The 24,409-nt window shown below is 37.0% G+C and overlaps 1 protein-coding gene across 3 annotated transcripts in view; it reads right to left on the bottom strand.

Annotated features, from left to right (window-relative positions):
* Nucleotides 1-24,409, bottom strand: part of EPS8 (EGFR pathway substrate 8, signaling adaptor) — a gene marked incomplete at both ends in the record, with an annotated part of 53,304 nt that overhangs the window by 10,278 nt on the left and 18,617 nt on the right. The window contains 10 exons of one of the 3 annotated variants that reach the window (XM_079534887.1): nt 1,616-1,639; nt 6,718-6,861; nt 7,557-7,668; nt 11,257-11,390; nt 15,392-15,575; nt 18,423-18,571; nt 19,161-19,235; nt 21,544-21,632; nt 22,000-22,126; nt 23,140-23,213. In XM_079534887.1, the coding sequence (XP_079391013.1) occupies nt 1,616-1,639; nt 6,718-6,861; nt 7,557-7,668; nt 11,257-11,390; nt 15,392-15,575; nt 18,423-18,571; nt 19,161-19,235; nt 21,544-21,632; nt 22,000-22,126; nt 23,140-23,213 (1,112 nt within the window). Of the gene's footprint in view, nt 1-1,615; nt 1,640-6,339; nt 6,376-6,717; nt 6,862-7,556; nt 7,669-11,256; nt 11,391-15,391; nt 15,576-18,422; nt 18,572-19,160; nt 19,236-21,543; nt 21,633-21,999; nt 22,127-23,139; nt 23,214-24,409 lie in introns of all 3 variants that reach the window. The other 2 variants (XM_079534889.1, XM_079534888.1) reach the window with 2 other exon arrangements.

Here is a 24,409-nt window from a genome sequence, read left to right as displayed (position 1 = left end):
CAGACAAGCCCAGAAGGTCATAAGCAACCTATGCTAGCCTTCTCTTTCCAACAGTTCAAATTCCACATCTCACTGTTTTAACACTGATCCCTCTCTACGGTTTTGGACTGACAAAGCTTGAAGTTTTAATATTAAAGTTTGTTTGCTCAGCACTGATGCTTCATTTTTAAGTTATGAGAAGTCTGCTTTCTTCGGTATGAAAATAGAGGAGTACATTCCCCAGGCTCCTTGCTCCTTCCTGAAATGCCATTCACTAATTCCTTGGAGGCAGAGGGTTTATGGCAGATCAAGTGGGGAAATATTTGTAGGAGCCATATGTTAAAAACTGTACAGCACATTACTGCCCTGAAAACAAGCAGAACTTCATTATATGTCAACCACTGCCATCATACTGGAATCCCCAGCATGGTACACATCTAACCCATGGGAGTGACACTTTGTAGTGAACATGAACTGGGATTGTTATAGCTAAGCAATGCAGAGTTACACCAGTCCAAAATTTATCCAATCAGGTTCCATTAAGCCTAAGGAAAAAAAATGTATTTTGCCTTCTTTTGATCGTTTTTTCACTTGAATTGCAGCAGTTAGCAACTGAAGCAAACATACTGTCCTACAATACATTTGTCATTAAACCTTTCTTGTTTCAGTTTTTAGCATTTAAGTGATTTAGAGGCATTCATATGGATCATTTTGTATTCATTTTCTGCAGTATATTGTGGAGAAATTAATATAAAAATAAGAATCATGACTGAGTTTTCTGTATTCCAGTACTTTGATGTAAAGACACAAAACATTTTCTAAAATGTCAAATGCCAAAAAAGTAAAACGTGGAATATAAAATAGAACAAGCAGTATCATGTGTACTTAATAATTCTGTCTTTTGGTGGAAACAGTGCCTTAATAGGTATTTAGTAAGCATTCCATAATTTATTACATATAGATGTACTACAACATACCCAAAATTATCTTAATGAATTTAAGAATTTCACTGATAATAAAATATATTAATACAATATATAGAAAAGTTTGTGGATTGTTCACAAATTCAAATGTCTAGATTGTTATCCCCACAGTGTACCATCATGTGTGTCCTTGACCTTCCTAAACAACATGCAAAGAAAAAGCATCACCCTTGTCATGGTAGAGAGGATTCATTACAAGCCAAGGCATCAGCTGCATGTCACTGCAATCTCAATCCAGAAGAAGCAATAGCAAAACATTACACACAGCTCTCAACAGATGCTATTAATGTAGCTTCTGAAACATTGTATTGCAATCACAAGTCTCATCAAAATGACTTACTACATGCTGGAATGAAAACAGAAACCAAACTGGAAGCATCACTCAAATTCTGAATTTAAAGATGAAACTACAGGGAAATACACTTCAAATTTTCTTGAAGACTGCACAATAATTATATACTTGAATCAATTTAACATCGCTATTTTTTCATTTTTTAATGAAATTCTGGATATTCTGAGAACATCCACACATGCATCCCATCATTTCTATTCACTACTACAAACAAAACAAGCATGCTCTACAGAATTTGGTAACTACACACTCCAAAAGAATAATTTTTTGATGTTCAATATCAGAGCAGTAATTCTATTACCTCTGAAAGCTCTCCCAACAATTGCTGTGAGGAAAATGAATAAATCATATCAAAGAGTATTGTTAGTAAGGTAAAAAGTAACTGCCTCACACATCGCTCCTGAAATTTCATACATATTAGCAATTCAAAAGCAAAAGTACATTGAGGCAAATAATCAGTTCTTCTTACTCACTGAACAACTCATATAACGAGTTGGGTTTTTTTGGACAACAAATGGAGTAGTGGTTACCTCAATACATGTATGTGACACTATATAAGCAATGAGCTCTTTTCAAAGCACTTATCCAAAGAGACAGAAAATTAGAAATAGATGTTTGAAATAACAACAACAACAAAAAAACAAGAATCCACAGAACACGTAACTGCAGAATATTAAGAATTAAATCAGAGCAGATACGGTAACAAAAGCTTATGCATTTGAGCTTTAAAGTATTTACTAGTTTATAAAATAAGTTAAAGATTGCTGCTGACACACATGTATCCACTAATTCACTAACAGACATCAGAAAAATCCTGTGTTTTTTTCTTCCTTCCTTGCATTTTGTTTTTCTTTTAGGAATACAGTTCATGTAAATTGGAACAAATCCACTATAATATTTTGAACAACAGTGATGCACACTTATTAATAACCTGGATATATCAGAGAAGCTTGCTGGAACTAGAGTATTATTATTATTATTATTATTATTATTATTATACAGAAAATGTTTTTATTCAATGGGAGAAAAAATAAAAGGTTCCAAAGCTCTTTTTCAACATGCTACAGACCGGATCTTGTAAAAAAGATGAAGATTCAATATGATTTGATCTATTTTTTTATATAAATTTTTGATGTACCAGTATCAGCCCTAGTTTTCAATCACTGGCAAAAAAAAATAAACAAACAAACAACGAAACAAAATAGAACAACAGGGAGCAATGTGTTTTCAAGAACATCTTGATATCAAAAACAGGAAACCTGTGTTCAAGATATGGCAAATACTTAGCATGAAAGAGTCACTGGATACAACCATAAGCAGTGTTATTGTTGGGAAGCACTCTCGTTAACACAGCACTTTTTTTCTATTTAGTCTCTTTATAAATATTTTAGTGTCACATTGCTGTTGGCAGGGACACCAGGAGTGGTGCAGAGTGCTCAGCTTTAGATTAGTGTGGTAGTTTGGATGTTTTTTTGAGACCCACACTATGGACCTCTCATTCTGGGGTATGTGCCTTCTTTCCTTTGGCTGTATTTTAAGAGACAAAAAAGAACCAACTGCCTGCACCCAAAAGGGACAATGAAGTATCTAGGACTGAGAGAACAAATTTCAAGTGAAGTCATGAGTTTCCTTCGGAGGACTCAGCTATTACGCAGAGTCAACCATCTCCCTATTGAAATCCCATTATGAGAAATTTATGTTTCTCTGCCAAAATGTGTATTAGAAGACAAAAAGGAGAAATGTGAACAGAATTTACTTAATCAGATTAGTATTAGCAATGCTTAGCCTCCATTTCTTACAAAAATATCTGTGATGGGGAGGCACACTGTGGATTTGCAATTCTCACCATGGATCACGTACTTTTTACAATTATTCAAGTACATTTCTATGTAATAAGTGTCAGTCCATAATTTGGGATTGGATCAACGTCAAATTGGACTGAAAGCTACTTTCCTTTAAAAGCCATCAGAAAGCCTTGATCTGATGGCAACTTTAAAGAGCATTTAATATGAACAAAGTAAAAAAGATACTGGCCCATGATCAAAAATTAGGACATCTCTTTGGCCACGGCAAAATGAACACCTGGCAACTGCATCTCTTCATTATCAAACATGATGTGCAGGAAAGATACCAGTTGGCAAAAGATGAGTATGACTCTATGACACTAACTTGGAGCACAAATACTGTGATTGAGAGAAAACAAATTCCCCAAGAGAGATATTTTCAGTTAGCTGCTAAACAAAGAGACTTGAAAGAGAGTTGAGGGGAGACTGCCAACAAACATGGAGGTCGTTTGTCCCAAACGAGGTAGAGATGTTTTGCTGTTTACATGCAAGAATCAGGGCTCCTGGATAACTACCCACAGAACTGTGACAGTGTAAGGTTTATTAAAATAAGACTATAGGATTGCATTTGGCTTAACATTTACTCTCTGTTCCTCAGGATTCTATATACGTCACTGAGAAAATAGCTGCCTCGCCTCACAAAGGGTGTCATGAGATTAATTATCACACTCAGCAAGATACACATCCCTATCATAATTATGTTTCTCGTATTTCTAAAAAGCATTGAAAATAAATAAAAGGCACAACAAAAATGAAATATTTATTATTAATTATTAAGTTCACCAGAAAAACTGGTACATAAGGAGAAGTTCGAGTGCTTGGAAAACTTGATGTTCATCTGTAGAGGATGGTAAACTGCACTGCATTAAAATAAAGAGGCAGACTAAATGACCAACATCAAAGGAAACTGAGAGCATATAATTAACAGGAGTGGAAGATTAAAAAAAAACAACATCAAAATGATCTACTAAATGTACAGAAATTCTGAATTAGATAGTTTTACTAGGGATAAAATGCCAGATAAATATACATATATATATATATTTTTCTAATCAGAAGAAAGACAATGTATTAATACAGCCTCACAAAGATGATGAAATTACTGAGATATTGCTTTCAAAGTTCTTGCAGGTGTCACCTGCACTTTCGTGAAAGCACTGAACTGATCCTATCTGGGATCTAGATCCTGAAAGGGATCGAGAGAAAAATCAGAATCTAATCTGCCACAAGGACTCATGAGTTCCTAGCAGAGGGAACTGAGTGAGAGTAAAACAAACTTTGCAGCTCTAAGAATAATCATGATAATCAGGCAACCAGCTCTCAGAGAAAAGGTATAAAGTATGGAGAATAACAGAAAGAAAAAGTGTTCTCTTGCAATTGAATCCCTAATCCTTCATAATAATATGGGGATCTATTTTGATCAGCAATGGTTTGAAGGCCGTGTCCCTTGTGCACGTCATTCACCCACTGCAGAGTGGAGCAGGCTGCTCACCACAGCTAACACACCACCTGGAGAGCAGCTTTCTGAAAACTGAAGGCACACAGCCTGGCATTAAGAGCCTTCTCATGTCCAGGGTCTTGAGAAGGCACTCAAAGCAAGAGCTTCTGTTCACTGCTCTGCCTGCAAGCTCTCCTGTTTGACCTTGGGCCAGGCACTAATCCCTTCAGTGCCTCGTTTCTCTCTAAAATAGCAGTGATGTCTCATAGTACTGTTATGAAAACAAATAGGGTTACGCAAACAGATCCCAAATGAACCATGTATCTATCACAGAGAAAAAGATGAATGAGCACACACAGTACTCTGAAAAGTGTATCATAATCACTGCAAATTTGATAACAGCATTACTGACAAGCGTGGTAAAAACTTCCTTTATCCTGTGTAATTCATTATGTTCTTAAATAATTTCACAGCACTTCAAGCTCACATTTGAATATGCTAAAGCTACAACCAAAATAAACAGTAGACCATAGGGAACAACCTGCCAGAAGGGAAGAGCCAAAATTATCTTCAGCGTTGTTCTCTGTCCCTAATTTTCATGGCTTCATGGAAAATGCTTTGTGAAAGTGATTATTTTACTACTTCCCATGTCATGCAATTATTTCAAACAGAAAGCTTCAAAATCTGAAGAGCATTTCAACAAAAATACAGTATGAGAAGCTCTACTCAGTTCTGTACTCATTCAGTCTGCTGAATATTTCCTGACAAATTCCAAACACACAGAATTAACATGCACTTAAAGAAAACAAGTCAGCCCTTTAAACTGGGATTTGAAAAGCACTCCAGATACATGCTCACTTCACACAGAGCTAAAAAGACAGATCAGTTTTGAAAGAGCTCACACATCACTGGCAAACAGATAAGGACAGGAAAAACTCAGAAGTGTTCTGACTGAAGCCCACCAATTTCAAGATATGTCAGCCATGATTGTGCCAGAAATAACACAGGACCCGTTTCTCAAGAGATTTTCCATATCTGTGGAAAGACTGGAAACACTGCAAAAGTTGCAGCTTTCAAGATAGCTCTGCACACATCATCTGGCACAGTGGCACCTTCAGATGGAGCTTTTAGATGAGTACGCAATACAGGCTGCTACACAGCATTTCTTGTTTTTCAGTCACCAGCTGGTGTTTGTAGACAGAAGGAATGAATATTTCATGAAATAAAATTTAATTCAAGTTTTAACAGAAGTTTGGCATCTTCTTGGTCTTCTGAAAGTCTCGCTCAGAGTCAAGTCTGGAATTCCTGTTTAATACAGATCTATTTGCACAGTTTAAAATCATTTGAAAATGGTGGACAATTGCACTGAAGTAAGACCTTTTGGAGGGTGGAGGTGTAGGCAAGGGGAGTGTTGTTTCTTTTCTTTGCTTTAGTTTTTGAATATTTTATCCTCCAATTATTTTCAGAAAATATGAAACAAGAAGAAAAATGTTAATTCCATACCATAACATGAAAGAAAGAAAATCAAAATTAGGTCAGAAGACTAAAGTGCTGATGATGCGCAGGGATAATATTTGAAAATACCTGCTTTGTGAATCTGAAAGTAAAAACATCTGCTTTTTATAATTCTGAAATCACAGTAATTAAATACATTTAGGACAAAGATAGAAACACAAGCAAAGAGAGAAAATAAAAAAGAAAAGCCAGTGTTCACTCTCTTAGAAGGCACAAAGATGACCCTACCTTAAATAATTCAAACTCCTTCTTTGGCATCAACAGCTATCAATGCACAAAGGATATTTGCAATTAAAATAAATGCATAAGCATCCATTAGGATGGAAATTACTACCTCTTAGTAAATAAGCAGGGAAAAAACTTACAGAAGAAGATTTTTCTATATCACATCTTTGCTATATTTCTATTTTGCCACTTCTCTATTTTGCTTTATGTCTCTATTTTTTTGTTATACTTTATGCAATAAAGAAATGAACTTCAGCCTGTAAAAGAAATATAAACCTTCTGACTTACTGGTAGCCTGTGCAGACATTTTAGCTTTGCTGTGAATCTCTTTCTCTTTACATACTTCAATAAAAAGCTTCTCTGCTATTCAGCAGACCATACCTGGATGGTGCGGGTGTACACAGGTTCTGGCAATCCCAGACCACCTTCATAATTCCTCAGAGGGTCCAGAATGTTGTTTGGCACAAAGCCTGTGTTGCCGCTTTTATTTCGGACCTTCCACCACTGCTTCCTATCATCCAGAATCTGAAATAATTTGTTAAAATAATTACATATATTTTCTGATGATACTTACACAGTGCACCATTTCCAAACAAAATCATAGCCAGGTTCTGTGACTGCTAACAGGCCTTGTGCTGATGTCACCAGGAAACCTCTGTAGGCTTCCTTGATTATCACTGTAACTAATTCTACATGGTAGAAAGGATATGGAAGTAAAATAAACCTGTATAAACTCAGACACATGCAGGACAACACAGCAGAATTAAAGTGAAGTACTTGCACAGAGAGGCCTGTATCTCTACAGCCTACATGCTGCTGACAAAAGGAGAAACTACTAAAAGACCAAGAAAAAGATGATACAAATGTGAAGAGAGTGCACTTATGAGTAAGCAGAAAACTGGGGCAGGACAGATAGCAGAAATCTGGGTTCTGGCTACTTGAGCGTAGTCTCACTAAACACTTTTTTTCTGTTTCTTCTTCCCTTCTACATTTATCTACCTTTCAGGGTACCAATGCTTTCCAGGATTGTACTTCACTCTGCCCCATGCATTGGCATGTAGTGCTTGCCAGAGCCAATTATTTACATAGAACTGAATTATGCTTCAAAAGCTACACTAGAGAAGACAGAAGAAACACACAATTATATTTACAGCACTGGTCTCTAGAGAAATGAGTCATAACTATCATAAATTCCTGTTTTCTTTTTGCAAAAATGTTACCTCTACAATCTCTTCTTTCAGGACAGAAAGCTCACTGTTGTTTCTTGCCATAAATTCATACTTGCATTTGGCATATTTCTTGGACTGTGTTTTATTGTGTGCTTCATAGTTTCTGCAATGCAAAGATCAGACATTCAGAGAGATATTCAAGCAAGTAAAACCACAGACAACCAGCTGCAAAACATTTAAACAAAGAAAAGGAGATGGCCTGTTGCTGTTACAGAACTCTCTCTTCAAATTATATTGACTAAATATTCATAAAACAAAAAAATAAAGAGAGAAAAAAAAGTGTTTGAGTTGCATGAACCTCTAGAATCAATAACCTTTTTGGCCCACTTCTTGCAATATGTATGATGCCAAATCAGATTTGCAACTGACATTAAGATAAATATGCACGCTACATTTAGTCTGTTTTCCTATACAGAACAACAGAAGATTAAATGATCATTTGTCATACTAATGAATGGATATACTTGGTATCTCGTGCTTTGCACAAAATTGTATTGCTAGCATTTATTACAAATAAAGCTTCAAGTCACAACGGACATTGACACCAATGGAACTAAATCCTACTTAAAAAACGCTTTCCTCTGTTGGCCGTTTCTCTTAATTGTCCATAAGATATCATTACAACTAAGAACCTCAAATTATTGCATCAATTATAAACGTAGAATTACTTCTGGGCAGGTAAGAACAGAGTTCATTGTAGAATTAAGCATACCACAGTATACCTCCGCAGCTCTCCTTTCTTTGAGGAAAGGTCTGTTCAGATAGCATTTGGGTAACAAGTTACTAGTTTCTTTAATGCACCACCTCTTCAAATTGAGAAATCCCCCAAGCCCCTCAAACCACATCCAAAAGAAACAGTAACATTATTCACCTGTTGCAAATGACACCCAACAACCCAAATCTGTATCAAGCAGTAAAGTTAAATAAATAAAAATAAAATTAAAAAAGCAACAACACAACAGTTAAAACGTTGCACAAACAAGGGCTTGCCATACAACATCACTGCATAGGGATGCAAATGCTGATGGCTGCTGATGTTTATGCTGTGTAACCATGGATCCCAGGTGTGTGTCTCAGCAATCCAGTAGTTACCTAGCTATTGCATGGCTGTGGAGAACTGTCTCACTTGACTTGAAGAACAGAACAAAGGAACAGTCATATTTAGATTGAAAACGTATTATTTGGAAAGAAAGATAAAACACTTAAAGACTTTGAGCACTTAAAGAAGAGAATGAAAAACATGGGATGAACCACAGCCTGCAGAATACCTGCTACGAGGTTTAGAGACGTGAGTAATCCCAATTTTTTCAGCCACCCACTCAAAATTTATACAATTTTGAAGTGCTATGACTAACATACCTCTGAGAGTAGTTTTACTTTTAGACTGCCTTTCCAAACTCAGTTTACTAACTGTCTTCCTAACTTGTCCACAGCTATCTAACCTGATCCCTCCTTACAACATTACTCAGAAGAATTAAAAACAAAAAAATCAAGAGCAGCATCCCCAGCACACTGGCTGGACGATGGTTGTACACTTATGAAGAGACCACAACTTTTCAAACCTAACTTAATGAGCCAAGCAGTTTACTTGGGCACAGATATCCCCATCAAGTCTGCATGAGAGGCTGATGGATTGCATGGGGTCCCCACGTGTTAGTCCCCAAACAACAGCACAAAAACAAACAACATGGCATACAAATTTGAAACATGATATAACTTACTGAAAAAACAGTTTAGTACTCTTCTAGCATCGAAGAGAGCCCCTGCTATTGCTGGTAACATGCTTGAAGTTTAAGATACTGACACAGTCTAAGTCATCCAAAAAAAGCATGCCTTACTGGAGGTCCTGGCACCTTGGAATAAGACTCAATGAAGGTCCCTGTGGTTACAAGTTCCTTGGACAATGCATAACCTACCTGTCCCTCTGCAGACACTGGGTGGCTCAGTCACTGTCTTCAGACTGCTCATAAGGAAATCCAGCTTTCAACAAGCACCAGAAAATGATGGCTGAAATACTCAGCTTCTATTTCTCACTCCTTCCCCAAAACCCACTTCTGCACCTGCTTATTCACAGGTGTTTTAAAATTTATCTTCAAACGGAATTTACCTAAGGTAATGCATATGAATAGCTTTCATTCAGTAACAAATTCCTACTGGGCATATGTTATGTGTCTCGAGAGCCAATTAATAAAAGGAAGTTCACGTTGGGCTGGACAGGGACGTACATGTCTGCATCAATGTCAGCCATCTGGACTCCTTTCTACTGTCAGTTGTGAGAAACAGGTACCTCCACAGCATGTCTCATTTCACATCTTTCAAAAGACTGACTTCACCTGACATGAACTGCTTCACCTGACACAAAATGCTCTTTTCTCTTTACTTGCTACTAAGGAAGCCTGGATGACTCATTCAGCTGTGGCCACATACACTGATACCATCAGCAGGGTAATGCAATAGTCCCATTCTCTAAACCTGAAAAAGAGGTAGCAGCCTTTGCAAAGAATAGTTTTACTCTGAAAAGACAAAACAGGTCTTATCACATTACAGATAAAAGAGAAAGGAATTTTGAGAGCAGATCATTTAGATTTCAAGCTGAGAGGTCCTCAGACAAGAAATCTGAAAGTAACCAAGTTTGAGAAAATGATTAGAGATGACTACTTGGCTGTTGTTCAGAGTTCAGGATGTTCAGGAAAACAATGTTCAGGAAAACAATGGAGTCTTCACCCTGCACACCATGTGAGAATTTGTTTGCATGCAGATTAACAACAGGATCTTCTAGCAAACAGCTCAAAATTAGAGGTTATGCAAAGGTTTGTGTCAACAGTCACATTGATGCTGTTTTTACCAGCAACATGACACCCAAAACATAGCTTAAGCACCTTCTGTGGGAAATAAGTTAAACTACTGTTCATGTAAGGAAATATAACAAACATAATTTGGCATAGAGGATAAATCCCAGCACAACTTTACTTTCACAAATTGTACTGGCAGAAATTTTCCACACAGACAGGGCTGAGACTCCAAGGATCAGTGAGTTTCACCATTAAGGTAATCAGACTTAGGCTAAAATGAAGGGGATGAAAGCGTGTGTGCAGAAAGATCCTGGTTGCTATGCAAACATTTCAGAGCTTTGATTGTAGCAATGAAAGAAAAAATTAGTCAGTAGACATGGGCACTTATGCACTGGCCCAGAACACCCAAAGCAAGATGCTAAATGGGCAGCAAGTGAGCAGCTCAACAAATCAAAAATCATTCGGAACACAGACAGATAAATCTCAGAGTGGACTTGTCATTCTTTGTGGTTCAAAAAAAAAAAAAGAAAAAAAAAAGCAAAGAATAGTTTTAAAAAAGTGAAACAAAAGCAGAAATAAAATTTAAATCCTCCACCAGGAGGATTTTGTGTCCTTAATCAAGCTAGAATTCCATCATATCATTTTTGACAAAAGCATGAATTTCACAGCATACATAAACACAGTAGTTTCATAGAAATGATACTGAAAGAGCCACGTGGATGTGCCTTGGAGAAGCACAGGCAGACACCTGCTGCAGTCAGAGCAGCGGCCTTACGGAAATATGGGTCTGCTCCTGGCACAACGTGAGGCCAACAGAAACACCACCACCCCAAAAGCTACAAGTCAGTAAGTCGGGACAGTTATCCACAGCACCACGTACGCCGTTGATTCAGTGTTACCTATCTACATGGCGGCTAACAGTTTGCTTAAAGGCAGCAACAGCCGCCCCTTGGTCCAGCAGAGGCCCTCTTTTGTACACTGTGTTACTGAATGCGTACCCATCGGCCGGAGGGTAGTCAGGAACACTGGGAGGCTGCAAGACAAAACGAAGGGGATTAGTGTCACACACTGCAACGCGCTGCTTCCTCTGCCCCATAGCACTGCGCACGCTGCCAGCACTCACATGGCCTTGCTCCCAGGTGCTCATAGCTCTGCTATGAAAAGTTAATAACTTCTGCATTTCAAATACATACACAGAGAGATCAAAAGGACAAGAATAAAAGAATTTCTATCCTAAGCCATCCCCTGCCATCCCCTGCATTAATATTGCAGTGGATATTCTTTAGAAAAAACAGTTCTCCAGGGCAAGGTCCATGTCCTCTCTTACATATTGCTACAGCAACACAGGTCATAAGGAATGCCTGAGTGACTTTAAAATAAACTGCATAAGAAGCTGCTCTGAGCTCCTGTTCTAAATGAACACTAAGCCAGAAAACTTCTATATAAGAAATAAAAGCTTCCAAGTAAAATTATCATCCCATTGCAGGATCATCATATCAATTGGTTCACTTATGTTAGTTATCCTCTTACTAAATGTGGATGAATTCAAAGAAGAAATGCAAAAAAGAAAGGTAATACTCTGTAATTAAGGATTTTAATTAAAGAAAACAATCACAATTTATTACAAGCATACATATAAGAATATTCAAATCCTTAGAAAATTCCTTTTGAGCAGCAGTCCTTCAAAAAAATCCAACTCTAAATCCAGCAATGATAGCTTGCTTCTATTAAGAATTATTTTAATGCCCATTTCCCAAAAGATAAAATGAGTGGCTCATTTACAGAGATTATGAAATTGATGATGTCCATTTTAGATCTTTATCTTATGACACCATTCAGTTGTACAATGAGATAGAACAGCTGATAGCCATCACAAATCACCTTATCTCTAAAGCTTGGCTTTTTTTCTTGCTGTGTGGCTACAAAAAAAGCCCACTCATTTCTGAGTACTGACCTGGCACCCAGAGACGCTTGCCAATGGGGCTATGTGTTTGTGAAACTGAAAACAGTAAAAATAAAAAAAAATGCACAGGAATGACAACAACAAACAAACAAACAAAATCTACGGACAGACTGTTCTTAAAAGCAACATTATTAAAACCTCTTTGAAAAAAATCTCTCAAGTGTTACTGACTTTATATCTCAGATCAAAAGACCTGCAAGAAGCAGGAACTTGTTTTTACTTCACAAAGAAATTACTTGCGTTGCCTCAGACTCACTGAATTTTCCTCTCCAACTCCCCATCAGCTCCTTGACATGGCTGAATTGAAGGGACTTCAAAGCCCACCCAGTTCCAACCCCCTGCCATGGGCAGGGCTGTCACCCAGCAGCTCAGGTTGCCCAAGCCCCCATCCAACCTGGTCTGAGTGCCTCCAGGGATGGGGCACACACAGCTTCTTTGGGCAGCCCGTGTCAGGGCCTCACCAGCCTGTGAGTAACAGATTTCTTCCTAACATCTAACCTAAATCTCTCCTCTTTTAGTTTAAAACCATTCCCCCTTGTCTTTTCAGTATCCAATCGTGTAAAAAGTTGGTCTCCCTCTTGTTTACAAGCTCCCTTTAATTACTAGAAGGCCACACTGAGGTCTCCCTAGAGCCTCCTCTTCTCCAGGCTGAACAAGCGCAGCTCCCTCACCCTAACTTTGCAGGAGAGGTTCTCCTGCCCTCTGATCATCTTCATGGCCTCCTCTGGACCTGCTCCAACATGGAGCTGTTGAAGCAGGTCCATATCCTTCAGGTGAAGGAGGACCCAGGCCTGGATGCAGTACTGAAGGTGGGCAATCACCTCCTGCTCCATGCTGGCCACCCCTCTGTTGATGCTGCCCAGGAAAAAGCAGTTGGCTTTCATTTTTCCAGCACTTTTTTGTTAAATAAGCTTTTGTGACAGACTTATAGAGGAGTAATTCTTCTGGCATCACCCAATCCAGAGAGCTCCTTTTGCCGCAGACATTTTGCACTGGCGCAGCCTTTCCAGCTGAGCACCTAACACATTTCACAGCCATTGAGCAGCTCAGCACTTCTCCCCTAAGGGATGTGCTAAGGAGGCACTGGCGCGGGAAGTCAGGGTACCAAGGTTAAACGACTTACTCATCATGAATGGAATCATGAAACCAAGGTTTGACATCACAGCTGCCAGTCCCACAGATGCCTTCAATGAATTACGATTATTGTTATTATCATTATTTTTATTATTAATATTATTACTCTCATTATTTAATCTTTTGAAGGCTAAAAGGCAGAGTCAGCACACCTACCAATCCAATGAAAACACCTCTGTTTATTTGCCCCCTCAAAATAATTCTTTCAATTTATATGCTAATTCAATATATGTAGTATTCATCCTCGTTAAAAATCAAACCATAAAAAAACTGCCCCTATTTTTCAATATTATTTTGCACATTTCACATGATTAAAGTGGAGAAAGGACTGTGATTGTTGTTTGTTATTTTGGTTTGTGGGTTTTGTTGTTGTTGTCGCTGTTTTTAATTTACAGGGAGCACAACATAAAAAAAAAAAAAAACACACATGGCAATGAAGAACAGCAGTGAAACAATGTTTGATGAGGCTTTTTGGGGAGGTGAGTATGGAATTAGATGAGGGTGACAGCTACATTTCATGTTATTGTGGCCATTAACCCTATACATTTTTTTTTCAAAAAAAAAAAATATAGAGAGAAAAACTAGGGTGTATTTATTCTTGTGAATCCTATTAAGTTTAAGGACAAGCAGTGCTTTTAGTAATCCAACATGAATCACAGTAGCCTCCTTTGCTTGACTAAATTTTTATGTAGTGTATGCTTTTAAGTGGAAATTTTCATCAAAATAAAGTTTGTTACAGCTTTTCCACAGGTAGTTTTGATATACTTTTGCTAGGGAAGCTTTTTGGGCTCCTAGAAGACTTATAAGAGTTGCCCTGTAAGAGAAAGCCATCCCACAAAATCTGATAAACAGTACATGATGAACTCAACTTTACCAGGCTAAGACTGAATACATCTCCCATGCCTTAGAAAAATACCCTAACCATAAAGGTATTCTAAATTTTGATTGTTTTCATAATGAAAGCTGTATGACATAGAAAATGCTTTTCCTTTTTAGCTTCTGCCAGCTCCAGGCCCCATCCCTGTGCAGATAGATGCTCAGGACAGCCAGCACAGTGCAAAGCGGCCAGTTACTCCCCCAGGACAGGGTAAATGCTCATGGCAGGAACTCAACACTAGAAAGCTGAACTGTGCTCAAAACCAGAAATGGCAACTATGGCAAGTATTTCTTGAAAGCATGGTATTCAGGTGATTCTTCTGAAATCTTTCCCTGGAATCTTCCTTTCTACATTCAATTTTTGTCACTAGTAGAATTTTATCATGATGCTCTCGACAGATCTATAATCTTAGCACTGAGATGTACTCTGAATATAATACTGCTGTAAATTGCTCAAGGAAGATATGAAAGTCCATGGACTGAACTTAGAAAATTCTCAGCTATGCTTTCATTTCACCATAGTTACCAGGGGAACTTGGACTTCCAAATCTTTGGATTAAACTAAAGCTACTTCAATATATTAAATTTTTAAATTTAAGTTCATTTCCCCCTAAAACAAAAAAGTTCCAAAACAAAATCTTTGATGTGTTTAAAGTGGCAACAGGGTTTTTTTGTCGTTTGCATTCTTGTGCATGGATGCAAATTTGACAACATGCTTATTTGAATTCTTCTTAAAATATATGCAATCAAAATCAATGGAACCTGAAAGCACAGGATAAGAATCAAAACAAGCCTTAAGGGCTTGGATTGTCCTCCCAGCTGATGTGGGAAAATGCACCAAGTTCAAGGAGGGCAGTAGGCAAAATCCTTCTTTTTTTCCTATTTACATTTTGGTGGCTGAGCAGATATTTGCTTTCATATAGCTTTTCTGTAAGTACACTGAGCCTGCACTGATGCAGCAGAGAGTGATCACTCTGACAGCATCCCAGAAGATTTTTTTCTGTGAAAAAGTAGTTGATTCTGCTTTTCAGCAATTTACAAAACACTCTCAGTTAACCCACCTCATTTGATAATCTTTTCATTTCTTGCTTCCGCTGTTGCTCCGCAAAGTTTGCCACAGACTCAGCCAAATTATTGAGTTCTTGCTCATTTGGAGCTCCCATGAAGTTCAGCAAAGGAGGTTCCCAACCATTTCGGAAACGGGGAACATAAGGTGGAATGAACTGGTCTTTGGGCCAGTCAGCTCTGCATTGAGAGTAAATTAGAGATCTTTATCAAGGGTCATAAAAATACTACTATCATAGACTTCCTAAAAAATGAAATATGTTTTAATATCATAGTAAAGAACAGTGGTTGGGATTACTGCACATCAGTCGTGTCGATTGTGTTAGACCGCAGAAAATTTATAGAAAATATTTATTGACCATAACCACTTTTCTGCAAGGCACAGCAAGGAGCAAACCGTTCCTGCCATAATGACTTGTCAGTGCTAAAACAACAAATTTCTGGCTCGCAGCAAAGGATGAGTAATAGAAGAATCAATCACAAGCACATCTAAGATTTGTTATAACTGTTAGATAGGAAAGAATTGCTGTGCTGCAATGTTTTGTTTGTATTAAAGAACCAAACAAAAGACTTCAAAGAAACTGCCTACTTTATATGAAAGACTGGAAGTAGATATGTAGGTCATTCCGAAAGTAACACCTCCTATTTATTCCCATGGAAACTATAGAAGATACAAAGAGCACAATAACACTGATTGATAGTGCAGATGCTCGGCTACAAAATACTATTTTTCAACATAGTCACAACCATTAGCTATGCATTTTCACCAGCGATGAGCAACAGCCTGTATGCCGTGCTCAAAAAAATCTGCACCAATGGAGATGACTCATGCTCGCTGTCAGTGCTGATGAAATCCGCCACCCACCACATCACTGCTCACATCCACTGTTTAGTCTTCAGAAACGTTCAGTAATGTCACTGAATTCCAATGGGAGACATCTTTTCCACGTGGAGGAATTCAGGGACACTTTTGCTTCATACGCTCTTCCATGTCAAATGCCATTTTGTCAGACTGCCCCTCTGCTGCCATCTGTCACACAGCAACAAAATGTAACTGAATATTGGTGGGAAGGTTCAACCTCTGCTGCCATACCAGCAATATCACCTCTGATGTCATGGGCCAATATAATAAAATAGGAGGCATTACTTTTGGGGCAGCCTTTGCATGTAGCAAGGAAGTTTAAAGGGCTGAGCTACATCTTAAGGAAGGAGTTAGGCAATAGATAGCTTACAGTGTAATACAAAGAACTCTGCATTCTTCAGGGCACAATAATTATCTTCACATTTACTGTTTAATAGTTAAGCTTAATCTTAGAATAGTCTATTATTTTTTAGCACTTCATTCCCATTTTTTAATGTAATACACAGTACCTAAATTAATGCTTTCATGCTCTGCCTTTGCACCGTGCATGACATACCCTCCTGCAAAATAAATTACTGTATCTTCACAGCAGAACAAGAAATGAGAACATACATTACATTGTCTTAGTCTCACTGTTAGCGCTGTTCAAAATTAGGGGGCACATGCTGCCAGTCACACAAGTTGCAGGACCACTCAGCAATTATTAGCCCATTGGCAGGCTTCAGCTAGGTCAGTAACCCTCATGTTTCAACAATCATACATCTTACTTAACTGCTTCATAATGTACCTCAGCATACTGAGATCAGACAGACTATAATTTCTAATCTTCACAGGTCAACCAGTTGTATTCTAAGTGCTGCATTCTTTGTGCAGCATGAACTACTTGTCTTTCAACTACACTTTTTTCAGGATGGAATAAATGAATTATTAAGGTATTTCCTAAGATGAGAAGCCCAGTATTTTAAACAATAATCCATTTTCCTTGCAATAGGCTCCAGTGCTATGTAGATTTCCACAGTGAGCCCATCACAAGCTGCTATGAAGCCAGCAAGCTCTGAGTAGGCAAAGGCAAGCTTTGCTGAGATCTAAACCCTGGCAATCACAAGGATCTCTAATTGCTGTTTCTAGCCCATTTTGCAGTAGTAGGCTGAACAGCAGGCACAAAGGATGAATTTGAATGTCCTGGTCCAGCAGCAGAATGAGATCAAGAAAGGCAAACACATGTACATCACACTTCCTGTTATGAAGATGCTTGTCACTTCGTGTTCTACAGCTTTTCACGTAGATTCCTACCGCTCAATTTATTGTTATTACTTCTTAATCACTTAAAAAAACCAACAAACATCTTAATTGGTTAATTAACTTATAAAGTAAGAAGGCCACGTGGTAGATATTCATTCCTGAATTTGGAATCCAAAAGAACGATGAGTAAACTTAAAATACATGGCACCTTTCCAGTCCAAGTGCTTGCATACTTAATCATTGTCACGTGTGCTCTTCTACCACAGATTAGAGTTAAAACACATTTTGTTAATCTTTTTTTTTGCATATTTTACTTAGCTAGGTAATTTCAAACCATATAAACACCTCACAAATAACAAATACATAAACAAAGTAAATTGTAGTGAAATCTAACTGCAATAGCAAATCAATTAAATGGGACTTTTATGAGTATGCAGATGTAACACAAATCAGCCCATAAACATTATTTAAAAGTTTAAGCACTTTCCTTATAGCATTATGATAATTTTAAAGAAGCATTGAAATTGAAAATAGAAATCTGTACCCTCTTTTACATAGTTCTTTCATTTTTTATTGCAACTTCTTCCAACTGATTTTTTAACCAATTTCAGACTGGCTGGGTTGTGAAAATAAGGGTGGAAAGCAACTGCAAGCATGAAACGGAAAAAAAATGGTAGTATAAGTTTACATAATTTAGTCTCTACTCCTTAATCTATGAAGGAAAAAAAAATATTCTGTTTGTATTTGCTTCCACCATGCCTAAAATCTGGCCATTACCAAATCCCAGTGAGGCTTAAGAGCTCCTTTCCAAAGAGTTTAAAGAATACTTGCGAGGAATAGTCCAAAGCCTATCAAACTACTATTGAGTTTGCTGGATGTGGATCACCTGGTTAAGACTGCGTCAATAAACACAAACTTCTCACCTGGCTTTGGTCCACGTGTCACCCAATGACATCCATAACTGCCCTTCCTCGCTGGTGACGGTATACTGTAGGAAGTCTATGGTATCTTTTGTTAGGAGGGGACTTAGTACTGTACTGGCAAGCTCTGGACCTCCTGTTGTCTGCACCACCTAAATCAAAATATTAAAATAATACAAAGAATACACACATAATAAAAAAGGAAGTTACAACGAATATGTTACCTACATTAATGGTATGAAACATTTACTACTCAACAAATAAACAAATTCTGAGAAGCTAACTTGTTCTTAAGTCCTGTGGATGGATGAAGTAAAACCATTTATTGCAGAACTGTTGTTCTGGTCACCTTTAAATTGAGACCCACTTCTGTCAATGTTATTTTAATCTACTAATTGAAATGACACATATTTTAATTGAATTGGCACATGGTTATGCTTCCAACTCTCCTCATGCATGATGTATTTCTTTATTTGGTTTGTTTATTAAAATTGTAATGGCTAACTGCGATACAAAGAAAGATAAAGATATTTTAAACATATACATATACACATATGATAGATGTTAACATGCAAAAAAGGATAAAACTTGTTTTCTTAAGAAATCTTCATCCTTGGATACACATTTCTCCATAGTACCTCTCCAGGGACAATTTTAAATCTCATCATTCTTGGAAAGATTTTAGATCGTACAAGTGTAAGAATTCTGAAGGAAAATACCTAAAAAATTACAAACGCTTACCATATGTAGTGGGGTAAAGAGAAAATGAACCAGTTCAGCTGCACTAGGATTCTGGATATGGAACTTTAATTTGGCCTAAGGTGAAGGAAAAATGACAAATTTTAAGATACAATTAACTTTTATGACAATAAATACTTCAGGTAAAAATAACTGTCCCAGGTGAGAGCACAGCTCCATCTAAGTTGTTTGTTTTGTCTCCAACATCAGCTAAGAGAAAGTGTTAAGGGAAGCATGAGAAGGAACAAGGCAAACATAAAATATCTGAGAAAAATTCTTATAAATTCACCAGCAATTTTCTCAGGGACTTCTTCAACTAAAAGTACAGAATACTATTGTTTTGCGTTAAAAGTCACTGATGGATTCTTCCCTTCAGTAAATTTACACAATTGCTTTTGAATCCATATAAGTGTTAGCATATATTGTGCAAATAAGAAGTACAATTCAATTGCATGTTTCGTCAAAAAGCATCTTATTTGGAAATATGCCACCTCTTGGTTGCATTAATACCCTGCAATTCTTTTCCAAAAGAAAACTGAGCAATCATTCTTTCCTCACTTTTTCCAGTGATTCTCATAACCATTCACAGATTTATTACATTCCTCCTCTTTTTCATCTTTCTCCAAACTGAAGAAAAGTCTATAATCATTTCTTACAGCATTCTTGTTCTCCTTCCACCTTCTTCAATTTCACTGTACAGGGAACAAGATAAAGTCAGTGAACCTGATGGTATATTGATGATCTTTATTTGTTCTTATTTTTTGGTCTTTGACAGCTTGGGTTAAAATTAGGCACCAGACCAATAAAGGACATCTGGTGGCTAGGATCCACTGCAGGCAGCCTGATCAAGGGGAGCCTGCTGACAAAGCCTTCTTGCTTCAGCTGCAAGAAGGATCACGCTTGCAAGCTCTCATCCTGATGGGAGATTCTGGGAAAGCAACAAGGCAGACTGCAAGCAATTCAGGAGACTCCTGGAGTCCAGTTAGGATAACTTCCTGGTCCAGGTATTAGACAGGCCAACATGAGATGAAGCATTCCTGGACATGGTGCTCATCAGTGCACAGAAGATCATTAAAGAGGTTAAGTCTGGAGGCAGACTGGAGCCATAAAAGATGATTTTCATGAACACACTGTCCACCATTAAGCTCTTCCAAGTAAAATACACATTACAAAAAAAAAAAAAAAAAGAAAAAAAAAAAGAAAGAAAAGGTGCATATTTTCTCTGCTACAGCTTCTTGGAGGATTCCTTTTATTTAGTGATCATAGGCTCTGGAAGTAAGAAGCATTCCAGAAAGTATTTTAAAAAGTTATAGCAGCTTTTATTGCATCTTGCTGTCTGTTCCTCAACATCCTGTTAGCTAACCTCATTCTAGTTTTGCATCTAGCCTTCTAAAGTGTGCCTCTAAATATAGACAAAAGGAGAATGTATTTTTACTGCTAATAACTTTCTACACATTGTTCTTCACACATAACAACTTTCTTTTGGTCTTTCTATAGTTTTCTTTTTGGCAGATGGTAGGAATTTTCTAGGAGCTTCCAGCATAGTGTTTTAAAATAGTTTCCATTCTACTGGCAAAGGTTTTATTCTTCAAGCTATTCCTTTTATTTTTAAACTAGATTCTTCTTCTTTACACAGCTCTCCATATCTGACATAAAGCCCTAGGAAGTGAAATTTCAAGCTTTTGTGGCTTCTTCAATGACACTGAAGCAATGCATTGGTATTATGCATTATGAACGGTGTTAGAAAATAGTCTTTCTCAGCACTGAAACAAGAACTATTTCTACTCCCTCACAAAAGACAAAATTTTTATAGACAAGTGTTACTAGATAAAGAAATCATTTAAATGCAGAATGCAGTATGAAGTAAGAATGGAAAAACCAAACCGGATTACATTTCTAGCTCTGTTCCTTTTTAAAGAGCAGTGGAGACCAAGACCCAAGCTCAGAGTTCCCCATATGGTGTGATCATCTCTGCATGGTTTACAGCTGCAGGGATTTAAAGTCCACTAGGTTTCTCTACACAGACAAGGCACTAGGAAAGTTAGAGAGAAGACAGAACACTTAACTACTGCTTTTCCAAAGAGGAGATAGCCTTTGCAGCTCCTTAAGGAGTCATCAATAAAGCAGCTACATTCTCTTGAACTGCAGGAAATCTCCAAGAAAACCCAACTTAAAAATAACTAAAAAGAAATCTACTGTGGTAGTTATTCTTCCTTCTCTTCAACTTTCACCAGAATTTTAGTTCTTCACTTCCTACTACTGGAATATGACCCTAGGAAAACCACTGCAGTGCTCGAACTTACAGCAACAGGGAAAACAAATATCATGTTCTATGCAACATTAGCTATCTGAGGCAAAAACACCATATCAACCTGCAGTTACTTACCAGAAGATTGAAGCCATGCTTGAACTTTTGGAAGCAGTCAACAAACTCATCTGGAGGTGGTGGTTTTGAACGGAGAGTAAGAACTCCCTCTGATAAATAAATTGACATTTATTTTACATCCATTCATATTTTACATCATTTCTAAAAATATTATGGATATAATAAACATATAGAACATACTTAATAAATTTACCTACTTACAAAATGCTGTAAATATAAAACAACTACAGTGAACGTATTCTGTAGTCACATCTCTAATCAGACACTCCTCACTGATTCCAAACAAAAGTTTTTAATTAATTTCTAAGAATATACTGTGTGGATATCTCTTCTTGTGCTTAAAATGAAAAACTATTACTTCATTCATGAAGGAAAAAAGCAACACAAAAATCCACATGTGCTAGCTATTTCAATGATCTTTGGAGAAACAGAATTCTGTATAGTAAGAATTCCTACCTCCGGGTCCTTTCTTTTTACTTTTCTTAGATTTCTTCCTCTTTGAAAGTTCAGCAAATGCTTCAGCAGCTTTTTGAAGTTTGGTAACAAAATATTCAATGTCATCCAAAATATGGTTCAGAATTTGCTATGGGAGAAAAGAAGAATAACAGTTTCATTACTGAAACTGTACTGACATACTCAAGAAGTTAAAAGAACTAATCTCTCAGATACCAAAAGCTCCATCTGTACAAAGTTCACGCTAGAACACTATGTATTTAGATTCATTATATCCTTTACTTTACATAACTGTCAACTATTGTGGAGCTTAGACTATTCTCAAAACTCTGGGCAACTAGAGGTTTTTAAAATGTAAGCATCAAGATTATTAAGTTCAATTACACAGTTCATTCACACACTAAATTTTCTCTCACAGCACATGAAAAAAATTCTAATTATTTGTGTAGGATAGCATTTTCCTAACCCGTATAACTTCATAATCTCCTTTAGCACAAAGTATTAAGTTATTTGTTGAATGTCAGAATGTTATTTCAGAGAAGTGCTCTTTGAAAATAATTCTTCAAAGAGCAAATGCAGAAAAAAGAAGGAGCCCCAGGGGAAGCACATACACAGCGAATTCAGCAGGCCCCAACATGCTTCCCTCAAGGCCCCCTGATGCTGTAAAGTAGAAAGTTACAACTAGCAAACAAAGAAATATTTGATACTGCATACACCATAGGACCTGCCCTAGATTTGGCTAGAAATTGTTAGCTTACGCAAGTTCATAGCACATCTGCCTTTGGAAATGACCATATGCTTATGTTCTGGAAATTGCACAAATTTACATCCCACTAAATTGAGGAAAATTAAGTTTACTGTTATGTATTCTCTGAAATTCAGTCTTCACAAAACTAATGTTTATGCTTCTGTCTCTTCACAGCAAAAAAATTAACATCCTTTTTTTTTTCTTTTTCCTTCAGGGAAAAAATAGTAATAACAATTAACTACTTTATGTTCATTTAGAGGTTTACCACACAAATGTGAATACCCAGCATGCTTTCCTTCAGAACTGAATTTCCCAAGTGGAAAAAGACTTCCCAAGTAGTAGAGACACACAATTTCTCAGAAATTAAGCAATATCTTTTGTTGTTTCTCACTTACAACATCTCTGTCAATCCTGGCTGCTATCATTTCTGCCGTTTCCTCATGGTCAGGGTATTGTCTTTGTTTTTCATCTGTGGAAAAGGGAAAAGGAGGATGAGATGTGCATTTATGCAGAATAGAAAAACTAACACCTCCTATAGAGCTTATGCTTGAAACCCCTCTACTGCAAGAAAATGAAGGACAAAATTGTTTTTACCATTCAATTTGCAAGGACTGAAGAACTTGTACCCTAATTCCTGATCCTGTCAAGTCTTACAAAAGAGCTTAGGTGTATGATTTAAGCCAGCTTAGCTGTATAAATTAACCACACTACAGAAGTATGGTACTAGGGTCTTAATTATGCATACATACATACATACATACATACATAAATACATATATATATTTATATATATATAAATGGCAGATTATAAATAAAATGCAAGGAGAAATTGTCCTATTTTGCAAAATATGCTGAGAGGTACCCCAGTAGAAGTAGACAAGAAGTAACAGCGTAGCCCTGAATTTGAAGACAATTTTGATGTAAAAGATAATAAGCAAAAGGGATATAGGAAATTTGGGCAGAATGACCAAGTCTGGCAATAGAGAAATGGAAGATATCAATGTGATAAAATATGCATTTGCAAATAACAATGGACTTATGTGTGAAACAGTGACTTATGCTTGAAAACAACAAGGGAAAGCAGTTTGAGAAATAGTAAGTTTAGCATTTCTAAATCACACTACATTCTGTATGGCTTTTGTTAATACGTGGGATCTTAGTAAACACTTTTTAGGAAAGATCCACATGAATGGAATAAAAGGAACCGCAGGAACTCAGACCACTGGTGGATCACTCGGTAAGTTAATGAAACATTTTTACTGTTTCTTTTTCTTTCTTTTTTTTTCTTTTTTTTCCTGAGAGAGAGAAAGAAGTGAAACAACAGAACCAACTTGCTGTTTGTTACTCAAGGTAGGTGCAGAGGTGCAGATTACTAGGTGATAACGCCCTTAATGTTCCTTATTTCTCTGAAAATTTTTGTTCTCCCTGCATAATTGAGTGATATAGCTTAATAAACAAAAGTAATGCATATGTCTTGGGTAATGATTATAATTCTAAAATTTTAGTATTCATTTTTAAAGAAACCTCTCACCTTAACCATGATTACTTCATTATTACAGTCTGTTTTACAGAGCTTGATTGTTTCTAATTCTTTTTTTAATGGAATCTGATTAAAATAGAATGTTTTCACTTTATTATTTTTATAATCCACAGATTATAAAATAA

This window comes from Tetrao urogallus (assembly GCF_951394365.1).
Source record: "Tetrao urogallus genome assembly, chromosome: 1".
NCBI classification, from domain to species: domain Eukaryota; kingdom Metazoa; phylum Chordata; class Aves; order Galliformes; family Phasianidae; genus Tetrao; species Tetrao urogallus.
The sequence above is the reverse complement of the archived record's forward strand: the minus strand, read 5'-3'. Positions and strand labels throughout refer to the sequence as shown.